This window comes from Tachysurus fulvidraco, chromosome 2, assembly GCF_022655615.1.
Source record: "Tachysurus fulvidraco isolate hzauxx_2018 chromosome 2, HZAU_PFXX_2.0, whole genome shotgun sequence".
Classification (NCBI taxonomy): Eukaryota; Metazoa; Chordata; class Actinopteri; order Siluriformes; family Bagridae; genus Tachysurus; species Tachysurus fulvidraco.
This window is the reverse complement of record NC_062519.1, coordinates 5,579,999-5,603,462: the sequence shown is the minus strand read 5'-3', so window position 1 is coordinate 5,603,462 and position 23,464 is coordinate 5,579,999. Positions and strand designations below refer to the sequence as shown.

At 40.3% G+C, this 23,464-nt stretch overlaps 2 protein-coding genes across 6 annotated transcripts in view; one reads left to right on the top strand and one right to left on the bottom strand.

The window, feature by feature from the left end:
• The window catches only part of ip6k1 (inositol hexakisphosphate kinase 1), a 30,543-nt gene extending 21,712 nt beyond the window's left edge, over window positions 1-8,831 (bottom strand). The window contains exon 1 of one of the 3 annotated variants that reach the window (XM_027167719.2): window positions 7,839-8,831. The gene's annotated coding sequence lies outside the window, so the exon portion shown is untranslated. Of the gene's footprint in view, window positions 1-316; window positions 634-6,494; window positions 6,513-7,838 lie in introns of those variants that run through there. The other 2 variants (XM_027167717.2, XM_027167720.2) reach the window with 2 other exon arrangements.
• Window positions 8,832-9,475: 644 nt separating this feature from the next.
• On the top strand, window positions 9,476-23,408 carry ccdc66 (coiled-coil domain containing 66). Of its 3 annotated transcripts, none has more exons than XM_047807179.1 (19): window positions 9,476-9,640; window positions 10,814-10,872; window positions 10,966-11,003; window positions 11,113-11,470; window positions 11,552-11,645; window positions 13,226-13,332; window positions 13,527-13,639; window positions 15,049-15,171; window positions 15,423-15,554; window positions 16,347-16,570; window positions 19,916-20,000; window positions 20,318-20,479; window positions 20,647-20,800; window positions 20,894-20,986; window positions 21,403-21,848; window positions 21,930-21,964; window positions 22,219-22,424; window positions 22,784-22,905; window positions 22,984-23,408. In XM_047807179.1, exons 1-19 carry the CDS (start codon window positions 9,630-9,632, stop codon window positions 23,077-23,079), a joined length of 2,658 nt encoding a protein of 885 aa, XP_047663135.1. In that variant the 5' UTR covers window positions 9,476-9,629; the 3' UTR covers window positions 23,080-23,408. The 3 variants fall into 3 exon arrangements, with proteins under 3 accessions (XP_047663135.1, XP_027023517.2, XP_047663143.1); XM_027167716.2 differs by having other exon boundaries at window positions 9,477-9,640; window positions 22,216-22,424; XM_047807187.1 differs by lacking the exon at window positions 20,894-20,986 and having other exon boundaries at window positions 9,477-9,640; window positions 22,216-22,424.
• The last annotated feature ends 56 nt before the right edge of the window (window positions 23,409-23,464 follow it).

The following is a 23,464-nucleotide window of genomic DNA, read 5'->3' as shown; positions in this document are numbered from 1 at the left end:
AACAAAAAACAAAACACTTGAGAAATGTTTAATCGGACAGGATGTGATGGAGAGGAAGTTTTGGTGCAGATTCGAATCAAAGACAAGTCAGGGTTGTTCTAGAAAAATTATAGACAAATGCTTGGGCTGTCAAAAATCTGCAGATGTACTTGGGAGAGGGAAAAAAGAGCATAAACCACAGCCAGACCTCCATTCAACATCGATGCAAAACAAAGACTTATTAGACCTGTTATTAGAATGTTAAAAAAAATGCACTAACTAGAAAAGATTAAGGAGAAAACAGCAGCAGATTCCTCTCAGTCCTTTCAGCACTTACAGGGTGTGTGGTTAAATCCAGATGTAGGCTTCCCCAAACATTGCTCTCTGGTTCCTCCAGTGAGGATGCAGCGAGACGCTGTACTTCCCAGTCCAGTGTGGTTTGCCAACACTTGCTTCTAGTCAAAGGAACAAGGAGGGTAATTTAAGGGTTGCTGCAAGCCAGGGTGAGCGTGTGAGATGGCTTTCAGGGGGGATCCTATAACACCGCTGCTAAATGATCTCGTTTGGGATCTCTACAACACGAAGTTAAAGCCCTTGAAGCGCAGGCCGCTCCTCGGTCCTCGGTCCTCAGTGGACAGTGAAAGTGCAGCTGAGCGTTCCTGTGACTGTACTGGCTGCTCAGACAGAATAACAGAGGGAGTGGTTTAAACAAAGGGAGGGGAAAAGGAAAGCAGGGGCTCAGGCTGAATGAAGTCCTGAGACAGACACAAGTAAGACTAGCTCTCTAAGCCTCTTTCCTGTGGTGACCGTCCTGTTTGTAGGCAGGGATGTTAGATTAGAGTCCGTCAGCCACTTTGGAGCTCCTCTCTGATTACCAGCTATGCAGCATTATAGAGCTAAATATAGTCCTGGCGATCAAGGGACAAAGTGCGAATCGGGGTGCCATCAAAGTGGTCCAAGGGAGCAATGCTCGGTCAGATGGGGAGTGCATTCTATTTCCTGACTGCAAAAGACATGAGCAAACACTTTCAGGCACTTAAAAATGCAACCGAAATATGCTGACGGGATAAAAAAAAAAGAATCCATCTGATCTTTGGTTCTGTTCATGCCCCTAGCAAGGACAGAATTTATACTACAAGGATAAAAAATTAGACAGTTCTATCGTTGGTCCAGCAGACGATTATACAGAAGAATAGTACTCATTAGGAAATGCACAAAATATTCCACTTTCCCCAAAGGTTCGGCAATGACACATTTGGCACACAGAAGTTAGGCAGCTGCAAGTTACTGTAAGCAAAGTGCATGCCTAAATAATCACATGCACCTCAAACTACACCATTATAAAAAGTTTCCTAAAGTACCTAAACAAGTCTGCATTTAAAAACCAACAAATGAGCTACTTGGAGAGAAAAATTTCCTTCTTTAATGCCTTGCTCTGACTTTGGCCCGAGTCTGATGCTCACACAGCAAGATATCAGACGATCATTGTGAAGGAAAAGTGATCTGACTTCAGGATCTCTGCTACCACTGTTTTCTGCTGCTGGGTGATGGGTTTGTTATACAGTGCAGGGTTTCCCACAGCACTTTGCGGTTCGGGCGGCCCACCTAAGCTGGGAAACCCTACCTCCTTAAATAGGTCGTCTAAAAAATAAATAAATAAATAAATATTTTTTTAAAAATCCGCCGCACAAATGGCCGTCAAGTGCATCTCGGAGAATAGCGCAGACGCGCTTCACGCCGTAAGCGGGCATGCGTGCCACACGGCCAAAATGAGAGAAAGACGTGGTCCGTCACTGTCTGGAGGATAACTAGCCAGTTGATAAAACGCGTGTCCGTGAGAACTGCAAATGGACTTGTTATTGTATTAGTCTATAGTTCTTGCAAATTTAAAGTAAGTTAGCTGGTGATTTTGCTGTTTTAGTTCTTCACCTGCTAAGCTAGGTTGCACGTGCCTGTTTTTTAATAATTGTTAAATGTAGTACAGAGTCTGTGGTCTATCTCACAAAGAAGCCCCACCCACCCGCCCAACCCTACCGCCTTAACTAACAAATTTTCTGCGGGAAACCCTGCAGTGCAAGTGTGTCAGGCTTGATGATGTGGTTTCTAACACTAAAAAGTCAAAGAAAATACATGGCACTGGACGTGAAACTGGGGCAGAAGTACTACTAATCTAATCCTAAGAATCGTGCCAAAACTACACAAGTATGGCTTAAATCCAAGAACCGGGATGTGTTTGAACGGCCCAAACAAAGCCAGTCGTTCAAGCAAAGGGGGATAACATGGAACCTAATCGAACCCCATGAAGACACAGGAAGAACATGTCTAACTCATCACAGACATTTATGGCATTTGGAAGACACCTTATCCGGAGTGACACACATTTTTATCTCATGTTATATTATACAATTGAGAAATTGAGAGCTAAGGGCCATGCTCAGGGGCCCAGGGATTTGAACTCACAACCTTCAGATATGTATGTCTAATGCCTTAACCACTAAACTACCACATTCCACGGACAGTAACACAAGCTCAGGGGTGAACCACAGAACCTGGAGCCACGAGGCAGTAAAGCTTTGTACCACAACGCCAACTGTCTCGGATACAAAAAAAAAAAAACACTAACCTGAAAATCCACACCAGTTCACTACACTACATTTGATGTTAAGAGGAAGTTGTAAAGCTATATATATATATATATATATATATATATATATATATATATATATATATATATATATATATATATATATATATATATATATATAAAGAGGTCTTTAAGGTTTAATAGAAAAGCGTTCACACCGGATGAACGCGGTCAGGTGTTTGCACTCAAGGCCATGCTAAATCCATTTAACATCAATCAGCTGTGAGCGCACGAGGCGACGTCCACGTACGACTTTTAAATAAACACAAGACCACAAGATGCTCAACAAGTGGGGAAAACAACATGGGATCAATCAGCACAAATGTTAACCACTTCCTTTGCTTACATCCTAACCGCAGCCTGTCAGGAAGATTTAGAGAAGCTGATCCACCAAAAAGCCAATCAATTTCAAACAGGCACGGACACTCCAAAAGCCCAAACATGCAATCACACATTCATGTGAATATGCAGAATAGATGCTTAAAAACTTCCTGCAAAACAGCTTTTCTTTTCTTTCTTTTTTTTAAATGGTTCTGATGGTTCTAAAAGTTGGATGTAAATCCAGGCAAAAGAAAGCCAGGGAAACCTGATCTGGTTAAAAGCAGATTTTAAACACTGAGGATAACGATGAAAAGAACAGAGGATGAAGAAGGCATGCAAACATGGAAGACGTTACATTATGCAACGCTGCTTGCTTCAAACATTCGTTCATGGTTAGGGGAAAATATTTGGTCTAAACGCCCGGTTTGGAGATATGTAGTCATGTTTAAGGGAGCGATCCATCTGCAGTTCTTCACCACCGCAGTGTTTTCTATGCCATGTTCTTGTAGACTCTAGAATTATTTGCATAACTCTGGGTAGTGAAAAGACAAACGTCAGGTAGCTAGTTACGAAGGGATTTAAGAGTTGACGAGCTCTAGTGCGGATGACCGTGGTGTTAGCATCAAAGTTGAAGCTTTGGAACTGCAATCTTTCTGAGCACTGTAAAGAAGAGAGAAGTTAATTATGTGTGTTAATTATCTAAGTAAAGTGGAAGCATTAGTAGTTCAGTGGTACAATTCATGCCTGTACCATGGTGGTGGTGGTGGTAGATCAACAGTTAACACACTGGACATCTGATCAGAAAGTTTCTAGACAGTTTCCACTACTGGGCCCTCAAGGAAGTCTCTTAACCCTCAACTGCTCAGTTGTATAAAACTAATAAAATTGCATTTCCACAAATGCCATGAATTTAAATTTAAGTCAGTTTGCCACCAAATAATTCTCAAGCTGCCTGTATCTCTGTGGTCCCTCATCAAAACATACATGTCATGAACCTGAGACAAATCAACAAACCCATTTGTGCTGCCTCAGCACTGAGGAGGCACGATAACAATAGTGGTGGCCAAGAAGCCAAAGAGTACACAACTGCTATCAAGTGACCGTTTCAGCAGCTATGCGTGACACCAAAGAGAATCGCAGCCAAGACCCGAGCTACACAGAATCAGAATCAGAATCAGGTTTATTGGCCGAGTGTAGCGACACACACAAGGAATTTTTGGTTCCAGCTGTTTGTGACTCTCAGAAGTACAGAAATAAATAACACTATACAAGACAAGATAATACAGACTATACACAGGTCATGATGCCCACGAAAGGAGAACAAACTTTCACAGTCCACCTTTTTTGCCAGTGACGCAAAAGTTTGAGCGGCATGGACGTGATGATGAGACACCATGCAAACTCTCAGCAGGATAATCAGTAACCATTGTGCCTCTATACATCTCATTAGGTGTTCTTCTCACCTTGTATATATGCATTAAGTTTAAATATCAGAGAAAATGTGATGTGAAAATGTGTCATTTGCGCAGCCATCGTTGCGTTGCAATTGTGTTAGGCTTTATAACACGACTACTAAGTTTATTATGCTTCACGATAAACAAACGGTGGGGAGATTATTTTGCAGCCGTCAGATTAAAGAAAAAAACATGATGGAGCTATGCGATACGATGTTACTGTTACACACCCGGAGTTTCTTATAACAGAAAGTCCCAAAGTGTTTTATTCCGCTTACACCACAGGAACTTGCCAAGTTTTCTTTTTTTTTTTTGTTTTCATGAAACAAGGTAGTTCCTTTTTACCTAAAACAAAAATTCAGTCCTATCATAAAATTACATGTCCCACGTACACAGGTACACGACACGCTGAAGTATTTATTTTCTTTTTTTGCAGGTGCTCCTCTCTCTTTATTTTTTTTTTCATCTTTTACTTGTTTATTTGACCCAGATATAAAACATTTCCCAAGACACAAAATACAAGCTTGCTAGAAACTCACTACTCCCATGGTAATGGTATTTGCTGTCTGGGAGTTCACAGAGGAGATAGATAAAAACAAATTTATCACCGGATGTCCTCCTGATAAATGAATCCGACCCAAAGATGACTTAAGTAAAACGTCTGCTAAAAACAACTAAACTACCGTCAAAGCTGCATTCTTATAGAAAAACAAACATCTCCTGACCAATTAGCACCTTTTAGACAGCTAATTGATCCTTCGGGTATTTTCATCAAAATATTTCTGTAGTCTTTAAAAAGTGCCCGAACAGCTGAAATAAGCGGAACAACAAACGCGACACGTGAAAAGTCAAAACAGATCCAATCAGAGAACGTGCCATATAAATAAATAGAGTACTATGTTCTTGGCCTAAGCTCAGTGTTTCCCCGTCTAACTCGAAGGTTCATTCCTCTGAGGTCTTCTCAGTGTATCCTTGTATTGTCATTGTGAGTTTATGGCAGTCGGCCAGTTTCTAAATCCATTTGGAGACACTCGGTCTGTTCCATAACTCTTTAGTTAGTTATGGTAAAAGATCCAAAAGTGACAACATGTATTAAAAATAAACACCAATTAGGTTACGCTGAATTAACCAGGCACAGAGCTCATATTAGTAGGTCAAAGTATTATGTAGTGCAAAACCCGAAAGGAATTTGATTTTATTTGAAAAAATATATCAGGAACGAAAGTGTCGAACTGTTATATATATATATATATATATACACACACACACACACATACACACACACACACAGATATTCGATGCATGCTGCGATCAACATAATCCAGATGATAAGTTCACCATCTAGTCTAATATTACTTTTAATATAAAATGGCCAGATGTGTATGTTATGTTGCACCGTCTGTGGTTTCGGTTTAAAGGCTACACATTTCATCCTACAGTCTGAATGAAACCGTCCATGATATAGAGTTTGACCAGTAGATAAACTTGTTTGTTTGAAATCCATGTAGGTGCAGTTTTTAGTACATCTACGTTTTTATTCTTATTTGTACAATATTTTTCCCAATAATTTGGCCAGTTCCCACAAGTACCATACAATACTCTTCTCTGCTTTGAAATTAATCAACATTAGAGTTATTGTTTCAGTCTAAAATGTTGTATATATGTTTAAAGGTCATTATAGTGAGCAGAACTAATAACTATTCAGGTCTGTAACTGTAAATGAGCTTTAAGTGACTTTTATAAGCTTTACATGCTGTTACAAAGCATACAAGAGACATCGTCATTACAAATGTCCACATTGGAAATTAACACTTAAAAAAGAGTCACCACAAATGCAGGGCAAGTCAGTTGGACTTGGATGAAGCCTAATAGGTGGTTCCTCAGAAACACATGAAGCTATCTAACCCGTTCTTCAGGTTCTCATGTACCTCATAGCAGTAATAATCGGTCGTTCTTTTACCAGTCTCTGCTTTCTCTCTCTCGAAAAGATAAGTCAAACAAAAAGCACTTTGTACCATTACCTAGAAAGCTGCAAAGTTTCCTATCAAAGGTTGTATGTTTATCTTTGATAACTATCTACACAACTTTATAATGACCTCATTGTGTTGAGCATCCGCTGTACAGCTCGTTTGTGAACGAGCTGTTACTGTTGAACAACTCCTACTTCTGTCTGAGCTTCTGTTATAAAAGATGGACACCTTCTGACTCATCGATGAATTCAACGGTCTCCGTACCTGCACACAACCGTGTGTTTAACAGGATACAGCACACAGAAAATCCACTTCCATTTTTATCCTTCCACATGCAATTGTGAGGTAAGACATCACACACATGCTCTTTAAATATGCACGGATGTACAGTACAGGTCAAAGCACATAGGAGGTTACATTAAAATAGTGGTGATTACACTCAACATTTGGACCTCTAACACAATACCCAAATACAATATCAAGCTATACCCTAGACCAAAATACAATCATCATCATCAGGCGTTAAAAATATACCCTCTACTTATTCATAAACACCTCCGGATTTGTACAAGATGCATTTCAGTGTGTCTTTGTTTTTGTGCCTTACCTCATGACCCCTATCTGAATTGGAGATCTTCCATACAGCATCGGTTCAGACATAAACACCTACACAGCGACATTAAAACTAAGTCTGGGTTTTGTCTTAAAGGTCACAAAGTCAGAAGCCTCAGCTCTGTGTCTCAGGCTGTGTACAACATGTCCATCCTACAGCTCACCTACATATCCTGTGTAATATGGGGATGTTGTAGCCTAGTAGCTAAGGTGTTATCAATCAGAAGGTTGTGAGGTCGAATCCCACGTCCACCAAGCTGCCAATGTTGGGCCCCTAAGCAAGGCCCTTAACCCAATTGCTCAGTTTTATAAAAATGAGATTTAAAAAATTTAAGTCGCTCTGGATATACGGACTTCTGCTAAATGCTGTAAATGTAAATATTCTCCTGTAAAAAAAAAAAGCACAGTTAGCTCAGCTAGCACGTTAGCAAAACCTAGTGTTTTTAACGAAAGGTCTCGTTTCTTTAATAGCGTCTGCGCATGAAAATAACAGAAATAAACAACGAAAGACTCTAGCAAAGAAAGCAAGCGAGTTATTTCTTAATAAAAGAGTAATAAATGACACTAAATACCTCTCATGTCCCGTACAAACTAAGCTTTAGACGAGCTAATGAGCTGAAAGTGAGAGAACGCTAACTGTTAGCTAGCTGTGCTATTTGTTTAAATACCTCTACATAGTATACACAAAATGAACTCCTATTTAGATAACAATTAAATCCTTAAACAAACGAAAATAAAATTGTGAAGCAAAGCCAGATGATCCAGGAAATAGACAAGCCAAGTTGTTAAGTAATTATTCACAACCTGCTAGCATTATCTATGTTAAACTCCATCAGCTAGCTAGTGATATATACTTACTATTTGAAGATCTTGATGCCTTTGTTGGTCTGAATTTAAATGGTATTAAATCACCCAGCAGATTGATTTAAACCAGCAGGTTTACTGGAGGTGTTGGTCGGGATGAAGTGCCGTGAAATCCGTTGGTTTGCTAATGCTAATGCTAATACCAATGCTAATGCAAAATAGTTGTTACATTTTATAACTGCGTAATTAAGCCTTATTGAACTCGTACCTGTGCAAAGCACCATGAAATAAAAAAATATATATATTATATAGATATATAAATAAAATAAGTAAATAACTTCAATCGCAATAAAGTATGTTGGTTTCCTTGTTACCTTAGCAACAGTATCATAGCACGATTAGCTAGTTAGCTATCGTGAACAAAAAAAGAAAAACATAACCGTAATTAGTTAAAATAGATATGTTAAAAAAATATATAAGCTGGCGTTTAAAACCACTATTTCAGATAAACGATGTCCCATTAGCTAGACAGATAGATTAGCAGATAGAAACCTGACTAGCTATACAGTTAGCTGTCTTACAGTGGTTCATATCCAGCTAACAACAGGGGACTCAATTCAGAATTCAGTAACTAAAGAAGTAACAGAGTTCTTAACCAGAGTTACCACCTAAGTATTAGCTTTAACATTAGCTACAGATAAATAACTAGCAAATAGGTTCTTTTCTCCAGCTAACAGACTAGGCTCAGACTCATCTATCTAGCTATTTTATTTATCTATAGACCTGAAAACAACACCAGTAACTCATGTAACCATGAATCAGTCTAACATACAGCTTTGGTCACAAAAATAACCCCCTAAAATCACAGCAGTCCTGGAGCTCCAGGAGTCCTGAGAGAGAAAGCTACATCATCTCTTCCTGCTGCAGTGTGTAAAGAGCAGCACGGCTTCTGGATCAAGTGCCCCGCTGTTCCGCCACCTTCACTCCTCATTGTGGGAACCGCTGCTGCCCTCCACTGGGGCATTTCGGCTCTCACACACTGCAGCTGTCCTGCTGCCCTCCACTGGGGCATTTTAATTCTCATACTCCCAAGACTGCCTTACTGCATTCCACTGGGGCATTTTACTTCTCATACTCCCAACACTGCCTTACTGCTCTCCACTGGGGCATTTCACTTCTCATACTCCCAACACCTGCCTTACTGCCCTCCACTGGGACATTATTATTATTATTATTATTATTATTATTATTATTATTATTATTATTATTATTATTATTATTATTATTATATGCAAGTCTCTTTTATTAAACAAACAAAAAATAAACAACAAGAGCAATAATAATAATAATAATAATAATAATAATAATTATTATTATTATTATTATTATTATTATTATTATTATAAACTGCATCCTCTACTTTTGGGCTACGGTTAATTTATATTTTATTGTATTCTTTACAAATGAATTAAATTTAATTTAATACAGTTTGTGTAAGTGAAGTTTAATTAGCGACCAGTAGATGTCACTAAAGCGCATTCAAAAATAGAAAACAGCTGACAGAGACAACGAGGAAAAACGGTCTTGTTACAAATCACATATAGTGCACTACATAGGCTGCATAGGTTACAGTAGCGTATGTATTAAATACCCTATGAAGTGCACTTGAATAAGTGTTAGGGAACGACAAGGGATTGAGACAGCGTAACGGTTATCTAAACACCGGTGTTAGGTTGGTATTAGCAACCGGAGTAGCAACAAGAAGGTTAATCAACACCTTATGAATTTGGTGTTTATAAACATTACCGTGTCTTTTATGAAGCTCAATGTGTGCAGAATAAAATAATGGATCTTGGGTGAGTGCACTTTTATATAGTGTTTGGTTTATGGTTTATTTAAATTTCTTTGCTAGCTTGCTGTGTTTATCTCTGTGACTGAAACATCAACAACGGCGTCAGACTTTTCTGTTTATTATAATACTTTTATCCAACTAACTTCATCATTTTACGTGTTTAATGTGTTAATGTTAACGTATTTGTGTAGCTAACCTTAACACGGTGGTTATGAGTCACTAACATAGCTACATTTTCAGATTAGATTAGATTAGATTAGATTTTACATAGAGAATGTTTTTTAGAAGTAGATGAGTTTAATCACTCGGTTATATTAGTTATCTATTATACAGTAAATGACTCTGTAATTGTAGGCATTTAAGTGATTCAACAATTATGTGAAAAACAAATTGCAAACAAGTTTAAATGTAATGTAATCTGTGAGATTTTCTCTTTATTTTCTCTTTATTTTCATTCCCTGTTTATCTGATTATGTGGTTATTAGTACCCATTGGCATCTTTGTACATTTTTTTTTTTATCTGGAATTAAATTAAATTCTAATTTATTTCTATTAATTTTTTTTTTATTTATTTATTTTAATTAATTTTATTATTTCATTTTTTTTTTTTTACAATTGACGTCTCAAAGCAGCTTCAAAGATTAATATAAAGATTAATAGAATACAAAATTCAAGATTAATATTAGACTTATATTTAAATGTGTTTGTATTTATCCCTAATGAACAAGTCTGAGGTGACTCAGGTGAGGAAAAACTCCCTTAGATGGTAAAGGAAGAAACCTTGAGAGGAACCAGACTCAAACTGAAAGTGACGTGACATACGGCTAAGTACGGTGAACCATGCTCAGAATTCGTTCTCTGCATTTGACCCATCCAAAGTGCACACACACAGCAGTGAACACACACACACCGTGAACACACACCCGGAGCAGTGGGCAGCCATTTATGCTGCGGCGCACGGGGAGCAGTTGGGGGGGTTCGGTGCCTTGCTCAAGGCCAGCTCAGTCGTGGCCAGCCCGAGTCTCGAACCCACAACCTTAGGATTACGAGTCAGACTCTCTAACCATTAGGCCACAGCTTGCCCCAATGTGGGTGGATTATAAAAAGCAAGATTGAGACTTGAGACATAAACCTTTATGTTTTCTTGGTTTTCTGTTCTTTTACATTTTTTTAACAGTGATGGCCTGATGTTTGAACTTGAGAATGGGAAGCCCAAGCTTGTGTTGGCCCACTATGGTAAAAAAAAAAAAAAAATTCATTAATTATTCTCTTCAATTGCATGCACAGCTGTTTCTATATTGATTGTACATTTTTCTCTTCCCCCAACAGCCGAGTCAAAGGCCTCCAGTAAGATGGGATTTTATCAGGTAAGTATGTGGTGCAGTTTTTTCCCCTCACAAATGGACTCTGATGTAGAGAATTTTATCTTGTAACGAGAACTTTAAATCCTGTCTAAATAATGTCTGCTCGTACCAGGTTCCTCAGAAGAACAAGCCACTGAAAGCCACAGCCACCTCTAAACAAGGTCCTAAAGAAGAGGAAAGATGGAAGAGGGACAAGAAATGTAGAGACACTGGAGGTGTCAATCAAGCTGAACATGGCAGCCGAAAGAGCAAACTGAAGAGCAGGACGGATCGCTGCAGCGTCATCGGGGTGGTCAGGGTCCAGTCAGACGAAAAAAACAAGTCCTCCAACGAAACATCAAACGTCCTAGAGAAGACCGTAAAGGAGAGTTTAGTGTGTTTAACTCAAGAACAGCTTCAGCAGATCCTCAACAGCATCAGGGCAACAGGGCAAAACATCCAAGAAGACTCTGCAGCTCGCATCCAGAACGGTGAGTGTTTGTTTGAGTCGGTGAATTTTATATATTGCTCCGAGTGTAGCGTTGTGTAAACCGACTCTGTCACACCAACAGGAGCAGCTACACAAGAGGAAGAAACTGAAACGTTGCCTAGTGCAACTGTAGAGGACCAGCAAGTGAACTCACACGAAAAAGGAAATGAGGAAAAGTAAGTTAACCGTTCAGCATTAAGCGATACAGACTTTTTGACGGCCGAAATCTTTGAAACCGTTGAATTTATGAAACATTCACAACCTCGCTCTTTCTGTCGTCCAGCAAAGACCATGTTTACAGATTTTCAAGCTTTGTAAAGTATAAAATATGGGAAAGTTGTCAGCGTGAAAACCCAATCCTGCAGGTTAGAAATGAGACCATGTTCCTACATTCCCATGTTGACTAAATACTTATTATAAAAACATTTATTTAGCTGCTCGTCCGCAGTGAAACCTCTGCAGTGATCATTTCTACACTTTGACCAGACTGCATGCTTAAATGTGCAATCGTAACGTTTAGAAGTGTTACCATACTTTATTCCAGTTATAGTACTCAATTATTACGAGGACCATTAGAAAATCTGACATTTGCAATATGTAATGAATTTTCTGGCTTCAGTTTTTACTTTCTCAGCCCTTAACCGAAACAGCCGAACACAAGTAGTTTGTCTCTATCTTGAGACAAATAGCATACACCGTTTTAGTAAAAGAGTAAAAGCCTTTTTAGGAGACAGTATTTGGGTGGAATGGAAAGACTTTTATCGTTATTGCGATTCACTGCGCAAGCAGCAGATTAATAAATAAATAAATAAATAAATAAATAAATAAATAAATCTGTCAGCTTCTGACAAAGGTTATATGATGAACTATGTTTCATAGAGTGTCACATTTTGTCCTGCATAAACATTAGTCACATGTTATAGTCTCGTCTACATATTCAAATACAGAGGGCAAAATGTCAAGCACTCAGGAAGTTACAGTATCTCTCAGAAGTTAGTACACCCCTCACGTTTTTGTAAATATTTTATTATATTTTTGCATGTGACAACACTGAAGAAATGACACTTTGCTACACTATAACGTAGTGAGTGTACAGCTCGTACAACAGTGTACATTTGCTGTCCCTTTATAATAACTCAACACACAGCCATTAATGTCTAAAGCGCTGGCCAGAAAAGTGAGTACAGTGAAAAGTGAGTAAGTGAAAATGTCTAAATTGGACCCAAAGTGTCAATATTTTATGTGGTCACCATTATTTTGCAGCACTGCCCTAACCCTCTTGGCATGGAGTTCACCAGAGCATCACAGGTTGCCACTGACGTCATCTTCTACTCCTCCATGATGACATCACGGAGCTGGTGGATGTTATAGACCTTGCGCTCATCCACCTTCCGTTTGAAGATGCCCCACAGATGCTTAATAGGGTTTAGGTCTGGAGACATGCTTGGCCAGTCCATCACCTTTATACTCAGCTTCTTTAGCAAGCCAGTGGTCCTCTTAGAGATGTGTTTGGGATCATGAAAGTTGAGTTATTTTGAGGGGACAGCAAATTTGCACTGTATACAAGCTGTACACTAACTTTATTGTAGCACAGGGTCATTTGTTCAGTGTTGTCACATGAAAAGATATAAAAAAAAATTAATATTTACAAAAAAGTGAGGGGTTTACTCACTTCACCTCTTGTTTGTTATATCATATGCAGGACAGTGTGTAGATGTATGCATTTGATATTCGGTTTTGTTTTGTTTTTAAACAGCACCCCGAGCGATTCCACCGCAACAGGTCTGTTCAGCCTTTTTGGAGAATGCGAGCAGAAGAGAGACGCACTCAAGGCTAAAAAAGCACAATGGAGAAGAGAGCTAGGTATTAAAGTGGGCTAGTGTCAGATTGCGCAATCTGTACTAGTCACCTTTGTGTAGAGACTGACGTGTCATTTAATATTAATCATGGCTTTGTTGAGAAAGCTGGAGGCTGGAGGGATAAAGATGGACTGCTTGTGCTGGACCAGTTTAGATGGCGTGATGTGTTTTAGTGCGTGTTTTTCTGTTCACGTACAGACGAGCAGATGGCACTTAAAAGGCAGCAGAAAGAGAGCGTGGAGGTTCTGGCTCACAGGGAGCAACACAGAGGTACGAAAGCTGGAACCAGATCAAGTGACCAGCTATCAGGGGTAAGCCATAATGCAGAACCGTTTCTTTTGTGTGAAATAAGTAAATTCACCATGTGGTGATCCTCCTACTAACTGGAATTTTTTTAAACATTATTGTGTATGAACCCTACACAATAACCCTAAATCTTGTTAGTATTCCAGTGAATCATCATAGTGAACGTGTCACACTCCTGTTTGTGATTACTTACCACAGCACCTCCGAATTCTCAAATCTGAGATATTTAGTGGTTTATTTAAACGTCTCCTTGTTGGTATGTTTTCTGCTACGGGAAAGACTAGGACAGAGGAGTTTCCAGTTTTGTGTTACATGACAAAAATAATTTTACATATCAGACTGGGAAGTGAAAGTGTTTATTATTGCTGTTTAAAAGTGAAATTAACACTAACATCACATGTGAGTGGCATGAAACTGAAACATTCTCACACTGTGGACCACATATTTGCCCATAGGAAAAGAAAAGAAAAAAAAACAACAATATTTACACTGCCGCTGGTCAATCTCTTAGTAAGTCAAGGCCTAACATTTATTTACCAAAACCATCCAGACTGTACACAATAAACATTATCTTCAAAGTGAATATTCTGTCTTCAAAGTTGATATGTTAGAAGCAGGGAAAATGAGTGAGCGTAAGGATTTGAGTGAGTTTGTTCTACCCAAGTAGTGATGGGTAGATGGCTGGGTCAGAAGATCTTAAAATCTGCAGCTCCTTTTGAGTGTTCCCAGTCTGCAGTGGTCAGTATCTATCAAAAGTGGTCCAAGGAAGGAACCGTGGTGAACCGGTGACACAGTGATGGGCAGCCAAGGCTCATTAGGGAGCGATGGCGAGCTACTGTAGCTCAAAATATCTGACCACTGTCCACTAACACTGGGCACGTGAACATCGGAACTGGTCCACGGAGCAATGGAAATAAGGCGGCCTGGTCCGATGAATGAATCATGTTTTCTTTTACATCATGGCCGTGTGCATGTGCATTGCTAACCTGGGGAACACATGGCACCAGGATGCACTATGGGAAGAAGGCAAGCCGGCAGAGGCAGTGTGATACTTTGGGTAATGTTCTACTGGGAAACCTTGGGTCCTGCCATCCATGTGGATTTTACTACCTACCTAGGCATTGATGCAGACCTTGTATATCCTTTCATGGAAACGGTATTCCCGGTTGGCTGAGGCATCTTTCAGCAGGATAATTCGCCCTGCTGCAAAGCAAAAATGCTACTGGTACAGCTTGAGGAGCACAACAACAAGTTTGAGGTGTTGACTTGGCCTCCAAATTCCCAAATTGCTATGTGCAGCTTTAGGCTTCCCTCAGTACAGACGAATGGAGATGCTGACTTGTGGCCTTATGTGTGCTTCAGTATTTCTGATTTTGTTGTCTGTAACATAACAGCCACCAATTTCCTTAAATAGGTGCAAGAGGACAGAACAGAACAGACTCGCACAGAAACCACAAACAAGCAGCTCCCAGCTCCTCATATACATAACAACACGAAGACTCTTCCCTCTGCTATCCGCTCCGCGTTTGTACTGGGGGTAAGGTTTAGTTTATATCCCTGCTTGGAGACATCAATCAAAAGTACAACAAATGTGAGACTTACTGTATGTACAGTCTCTATTTTAAACATAAGTGTGATAATTATGTAAATATAAGTGCAATGCAGTTAGTGCCATAATCTCTGCAATACTAAAATGCATAATAGGATTTGTGTAGAAGTATGGCCTTGTCATAAAGGACCCCTAAACCTGCCCATGTACATTTGATCTTGTATTTTATAACTGAATAGGAGGCCACGCCGCTGGAACAGGCGTTCAGCGAAGAGAAGAAAGAGCAGCAGAGACGCTGGCTGCAGGATTTGGAACAGCAGAGAGAGGAAACCAAACTGCGTAGGAAACTGGAGAAACAGAGCCAGAGTCAGGTACATCCATATGGACACTGCAGTTAGTTACCGTATGACAGGGGTGGCCAAACCGTGGCTCCCGAGCCACATGCGGCTCTTTGCCCGGTTTCATGCGACTCTTACGTTCATATTGAAGTTTGTATTTGTGTCTTTTTAATGTGCGTGTTCGCTTCGCTTGAGTTCAGTATGGTATCAAACGTGCATGTGAGTGGGATGAAAATACCTCAAAGTTTCCCAGTAGGAAACTTCAAGATCATTTGAGTAAACAATCTGTGTCAAGTTCGCAAGTTGGCAGGGGAAAAAAGGTGATGTTCATATGTGCCCATGTGTATAATGTGACTCTTTGTGGTAACACGGTAAAACACGGCACTTACCATCTACTGGTACACCTGCACTGTCAGGTTTGATAAAAATCTGCTAATCAGCTAATTAGCACAATGCAAAAAAACAAGTCAAGTGCTTCAAGTATTGTTCATATTATACATCAAAATGTGACTGGTGGTGCGAAGGATGTTGGTAGTTTGAGTATTTCATATGCTGCTGATCTCTTGGGTTCTCTCACCATCACTCACTAACACACACACACACACACACACTAGTCCGGAGAGTTTACACAGAACGTAGTAAACATCTTGCTGATGAGTGAAATCAAAGGAATGACCGGATTTGCATGAATTTATGAATTCTGTTGCTGTTGGCTGAATGGAGAACTGTATTAATGAGCACATGTTCCCATTAAAATGACCACTGACTTGCTATCTGGCTGCTGTAACAAGGTATTTAAGTTTCCATACGTGTTTCTTCTTTTAGGTAGAGGATCACGATCGCTGGGCCATGCACTTTGACTCCTTTCAGCGGCGTCTCCCAGCACAGCCTGCTTCTATTGCAGAGCTCGATGTGGAAAGCTCTCTCTCCCATCACCGCGCCCCCTCTCAGGCTCTATCCGCTACCTGGGAGGCCACAAGCTCATATGGATTGGACAGTATGGGCAGAGCCAGTGTGGACACCACTCAGGGCTTACAGCCGAAGGCCAGGTTAGAAATATAAACTCAAACATTAGTGTTTAATAGTATTCACATACACTGTACAAATCTATACATAATTGACACCTGAAGATATTATTCAAATGGACATGTAAACAGTATTCTAGGATAACTAAGGTGCTTTTTACACCTGGCCACTTCATGCGTTTTCTGTGAGCCGATAGCTATCCGATGGTAAAAAGACCAGGTGTAAACGCCCTCCGAAATGGTTTCGAGACGGATATAAATCTGATCGTTCAAACCACTTCAGGAGGTGGTCTGGGACGCATTTCAGATGAAACTGGACAGGTGTAAATGAATGTGGTTGCTCAAGCCACATACGTCAGCGCTATACTCCTCCCAAACGGAAGTACGTCACTCGCAGGTGATCTTTCATCCAGGCGTCTCGTCGGGTCTTAAAATGCACTGCTGCCGCCAGCGACAGTGCAGCAAACAGTAAATGCTGTTTTTTGTAGCATAACCGTCATAACAAGTTTTTTCGTCGTCTTTTTGATAGCATTCTGAAAACCGCATACACCAAAGCATGCTCCATTTTCAATTACCCCGGAAACGAGGTCAAATATATTTGCATTTTGGGCGGGAGTAGAAAGATCGGATCGATATCCGATTCGCCGAGACGCGTTTATGTGGCCTAATGTAAATGCAACAGTTTTAACAAATCAGATAGCTATCGGATCAGAGAAAACATACGAAGTGACCAGGTGTAAAAAGGCCCTAATATTGTATTAAATTTGTTACTGGTTTTCAAGAACCCTGGAATGTTATTTAATAATTTGACACAGCTTTACCAGATTGAGGCAGTAAACAGAAGTTACAGTATCTCACAAAAGCGAGTACACCTTCACATTTCAGCAACCATTTTATTATATGTTCTCAATGGACAAAATGAATAAAATAAAAATCGGATATACTTTAGAATAGCCAATGTGTTGCTTGTACAGCAGTATAGCTTTACTGTCCTCTAAAAAGAACCCAGCATGCAACCATTTTTGTCTAAATAACTGGCAACAAAAGTGAGTACACCCTAAGTGAACATGTCAAAACTGTGTCCAATGTGTCAATATTTTGTGTGCGCAGCATTGTTGTTAACCACTGCCTTAATCCTCCTGGGCATGGGATTTACAAGATGTTAGACACATGGCACTTCCGCACTTTCTGCTTTAGGATGCCCCACAGGTTGACCAATAGGGTTTAGGTCTGGAGACGTACTTGGCCACTCCATCGCCTTCACCTTCAGCTTCTTCAGCAAGGCAGTTGTCATCTTTGTGGTGGGTTTGGTGTCATTATTATGTTGAAAAACTGCAGTTTGGCGTTCTGCTTCAGAATGTTACAGTATATATTATAATCTATGTTTTCCTCAATAAATGGCGGCTCCCCAGTACCAGCAGCACTCATGCAGCCCCAGACCATGATGCTACCACCACCATGCTTGACTGTAGGCAAGACACAATTTTCCTCCTGGCACTTCTCACCAGGGCATCGCCACACATGCTGGACACCATCTGAGCCAAACAAGTTTATCTTAGTCTTATCAGACCACAGGACATTTTTCTAGTAATTCATGCTCTTGGACAAGTTGTCTTCAGTACGCTGTTTCCAGGCTTTCTTGTGAGCCAGCTTCAGAAAAGGCTTCTGGGACGACGGCCATGCAAACTGACTTGTTGCAGTGTGCAGCGCATGGTCTGAGCAGTGACAAGCTGACCGTCCGTTTCTGCAATCTCTAAAGCGACGCTGGAAGCACTTCTGCCCCTGACGCACAGCACGAGGACTCAACTTCTGGAAACCCGTCTTGGAAAACCTTTGTATGGCCCTGGCCACTGTAATGTAATTGTGTTTCAGGGTGTTATCGATCTTATAGCCTATGTCATCATTGTGGAGAATCTTTCTAATCTCACAATTCTAATTCTGAAATCCTCAGAGTGTTCTTTGCCATGAGGCGCCATGTTCAACATGCATTGTTGACATTACGAGAGAATTGTACCAAATTTTAACTGCTCTAATACAAGATACACAAACTTGTATGGTCCTGTTAGGCTAACAAAGACTTGAACATGATGAATAGGACATGTGGCTTTGCATGGTTATACAATGTACAGCTGTTATCGCCTGTGTTTGTTGCCAGCTATTTTGACAAGAAATACAGAGGACAGTAAATCTATACCATTATACAAGCAGCATATTGACTACTCTTAAATATATCCAAATTTCATTTCTATAGTTTTGTCTCGAGAATATATACAGAAATGGTTGCTGAAATGTGAAGGTGTACTCGCTTTTGTGAGATACTGTAACTTCTGTTTACTGCCTCGATCTAGTAAAGCTGTTCCAAATTACTAAATGACAATCCAGGGTTCTTGAACACCAGTAACTAGTAAGTGAGGTAGATATCGTATGTGCAATTAATAAATATTAGCCTTTACAATTCTTCAATGCTAGGCGTACTGGCAGACTGCATAAGCCACTGCCCTGGATGAAGAGGTCACTGACTGATTTGTCACTGATACAGCACACTTCTATATAAACACAATTTTCACTAAGGGCCTTTTTACACCTGGTCACTTCGTATGTTGTCTCTGATCCGATAGCTATCTGATTTGTTAAAACTGTTCCATTTACATTAGGCCACATAAACGCGTCTCGGCGAATCGGATATCGATCCGATCTTTCTACTCCCGCCCAAAATGCAAATATATTTGACCTCATTTCCGGGGTAATTGAAATGGAACACCCTTTAGTGTGTGTGCGGTTGCTACAAAAAACAGCATTTGCTGTTTGCTGCATTTTTGCTGGCGGCAGCAGTGCATTTTAAGACCCAACGAGACCGTTGGGTGAAAGATCGGACCCAGCACTGGTGGGAAAACATATTCGTTTCTGGCGCTATGCACGACTCCTGCGAGTGACGTACTTCCGTTCGGGAGGAGTTTAGCGCTGACGTATGTGGCTTGAACAACCACATGCATTTACACCTGTCCAGTTTCATCTGAAGTGCGTCCCAGACCACCTCCTGAAGGGGTTTGCACGATCGGATTTATATCCGTCTTGAAACCGTTTCGGAGGGCGTTTACACCTGGTCTTTTTACCGTCGGATAGCTATCGGCTCACAGAAAACGCATGAAGTGACCAAGTGTAAAAACTCCCTAAGATGTGTCAATAAATTCTGTTCACAAAGCTCGAAAAGTGTCACTTTCAGGCAGATATATAATAATCTAGTTTCTGAGCTGTGAACCCAGTGCCAGGGGGAATGTAAGATATGTAGTAATATGATGTATAAATGTAATCACTCGATAAGGGCATCCGCCAAATGCGGCCAATGTAAAATGTAAATGTTTTATGTAGCTACCTGCGTACCATGACGTCACTCCTGGATCCAGCTCAGATAGAGGAGCGCGAATGGAAGCGTGTGAAACAGCTTGAACATCAGGTGGGTTTTAAAGCAGAAACTAATCCTTTCACCACAGACAAGTGACTCCTGCATTTTGACAATGTTACTCGCCGGCTCAAAAACCTTTTTACACCTAGTGCAGTCTTTTTGCACTGAAACCTAAGAATAAATGTTTAGCTGTGTGTGTAGATCACAACTCCCACACCTACGACTGCAGCCTTCTCAGTAAGTGCGGGCTGTATGAGGGGAAATTTTGCTTTGTATTATTCGGAAGAAGTTCAGCACTACACTAATCAAATTCTGTACATTAAAATTTCAATATTCTTGGATTTGTCATGCGTCATGATTCATACCAGCGAGCTATCGAGGCTCAGGTGGAAGAGCGGAGGCGACAGAAAGAAAAAGAAGAGGCCATTCGTCAGGCCAGGGAGCAAGAGGAAGAGCAGAGACTCACTAAAGAGAGGGAACTTCTGCAGCAGCAGTACCTGAGAGATACTCAGCTACAGAGAGAAAAGGAGGTACAAAAGTTTTTCTTTTAACAGATTTCTTCAATGTCATACCTGGGCTTTACAATTAAACTGCCAATTATCCTACCCTGATCTAATACAAATGCATTACCGTGCTTTTTATGATAACAGACAATAAAAACAAAAGGAAATACGAATTTCTTTTGATTGTATTTTAGGAGTCAAAGTCACGCAAAACACAGGAGATGTATCTGAGTCTGCAGAGGGCATCAGAGGAAGCACAGAAAGACAAACACTTACAGAGAATTAAAGACCTGGCTAAGAAAGGCCATGATGTTACTAATCTGATGCGGAGTGAATCTACCTCACAGGGTAAAGCAGTAGTATAATTACATTCACACACATTAAACACACACACACCATTAAAAAAATGTTCATAATACTCAAGCTGTCCAACTATTACAGCATCGATTGGTCAAGGTTCAGAGAGTATGCCTACATCAGACTCCATAACAGAGGCTCCACACACAGCCAGAAAAGACATCGCCATTCAGACAGGTAACATATTTCAAACGTTCAACAAAATGTCGTCAAAATGAACGTTTACATTGCTCAACCTATAACTGCGCAAACTGACGTAGCACAGTTAAAAAGTGGTCATGACAGCATTTGGTTTCGGGATACATGCTGCGCCAACCCGAGGCACAGAAAGGACCCATGTCTCCATTTGTGTCCCAGTTTTCTTTGGTAATTTGCAAATGACATCACTGAGGGGAAATAACATTTTTGTGGTGGGTATGAAGTAATTCATACATGTAGTTTACACAATACTAAGCTGGAGGCTATGACACTCTTATGTTACATTAGCTAAATTAAGAACTAAATCAAGAAGCAACCTTCAGTTAAGTTGCATCTTATTGACACTTCATATTTTATTTTAAGCCTGATTTCTTATGTTGAACATTTACAATCAGAAATGAATCAAGGTAGCCCATCCCCTGAGACCAATGGAGGCAATCAAGCTCAAATCGAATACAAGGCTCCTCCCAACATGAAGAAACCCAGACGTGAAGGCAGGCTGGCTGAAAAGAACAGTGGAAAAGAGAACATGTGCAAGGCCATCAAAGAAACAGATCCGTATGAAGCCTTCGCTCGAACAGACAAAACCCGCGGACAACAGCAGCCGCTCAAGAGACCAGAGTGGAGAACACAGAGGCCCGGGAAGGCTTTTGTTCCTGCGTCAGAGCGTTACCCTGCAGCACTGCAAAAACACAGACAGGAGAACAGGATGCGCAGGCAGATGGAGCTCATGAACCTGGTAGAAAGGAACACAACTTCCAGAACTCCACAACAAGCAATACCTCCACGATCCGGAAATCCGTCTCATATTCAACGGTGCTCGAACTCAACTAATCAGAATGTAAACAAATTTGGTATTTCATCAATATGGTCATTATAATGTACAGGAAGGTGTTGAAATTAATCTACATCTTTGTTGTAGGATAAGAATTCGCATGCACAATCGGCCGGTCAAAGGTAAATGAAAATAAAATTTATAAGATTTATTCAGCGGAGTTTTTTTTAATCATAATGCTAGTAGAAGACCTATGAGCCAGCTATGCTTGAAAATTCTTCCTTTAAATGTATTAGAATTTGTGAAACTATGACTAAACTTTAAATCTATCCATAAATAGTTTTTAATGAATAATAAAAATGTGATTTAATATGAATAATAAGTATGGAATATGTGCAACACGGATCTTTTATCCCACGTTCTCTGTCTGCAGCAGAGTTCCCTCTCCGCCCGTCCCTGCACTGAGGCACAGGCTCCAACTTCTTCCTCAATCACATGCAGAGGAAAAGTCGGAAAAATCTGGCAGGCCTCCATCGTCCGACTATGTCCCATACTTGCGCACAGATGAGGTTTACCACCTGGATCCTCATGCCCCCATCTCCAGACCCACTACACACGAAGGTGCACAGAGGATACAAGCAGGTATAAACTGTGTACTTTGTGGCCTGCTGGTACAGGAAAATAATACAAAAAAAAATTGTGTGATACAGCAGAGTTGCTATTACCAGCAAGTTGTCTCATTTTCATATGACCACACATCCCAAAGTGTTTTATTCTTCTTTTCCTTCTTAGTTACATTCATTAGACTTCTCTCCCCTCCGCCTCTCTTTCTTAAAAATTCCTGAAGTCTTTAATTTAAAAAGCCATTAATATAATGCAGTCTGACTGCAGAATTACTGTCCAGAGCGGACGATATAGCCGATATAGATCAAATCGACTTTGAGAACTCTGTAGCACTTTAGTATACATCCCGTTTACTCGAACCCACTTGTGCTTCTTAGACGTGAGCAGTAACAGACAGTACACCCCTCTACCGCAGCGGGATCCTCTCCTACACCCCGAGCTGCTGAAGAGCACAGAGAGACAGCAGGCTATTCTCAAAGGCTTGTCTGAACTCAGACAGGTAAAGTACAAAGTCTTAACCTCCTTTATTATTTGCACATCATTTACATGACCATTCTGGATGTCCGTGTCCTTCCAGGGCTTGCTGCAGAAACAGAGAGAGCTAGAAACCAACCTTAGCCCTTTACTGCAGGGGCAAAGCAGAACCCACTCACCAGCTTTCCAGCCCCCGTGAAAGAGAACCACAGAGTACGATACACACAAGCATTAGTTTCTGTCCACAGCGAACACACAATAAGGATACCAACGATCTCATTTCTACAGCAAAATAACCATGCACTTTTCATCGACTGTGATTGTTTTTAAACAGTATTTATGGAGTTTCTAAAGCTGATTAATGTGGTTAATTCTATTGGGTAATGTATTATTTATTGGGTTGCTAACTACAAAAGTTCAACCCGAACTTCATTTATAACTTGACAATGTGAATTTCTCACCATTTTAAACCAGGTACTTAATTGTTAAGGTTTTAATGTGAATTAAAGTGTTTTGGATTTTGGTAAAGTTTGTGTCTTGCTTGGAACAGAACAGGTTTATTTTCTAAACCTTTTAAATGATAC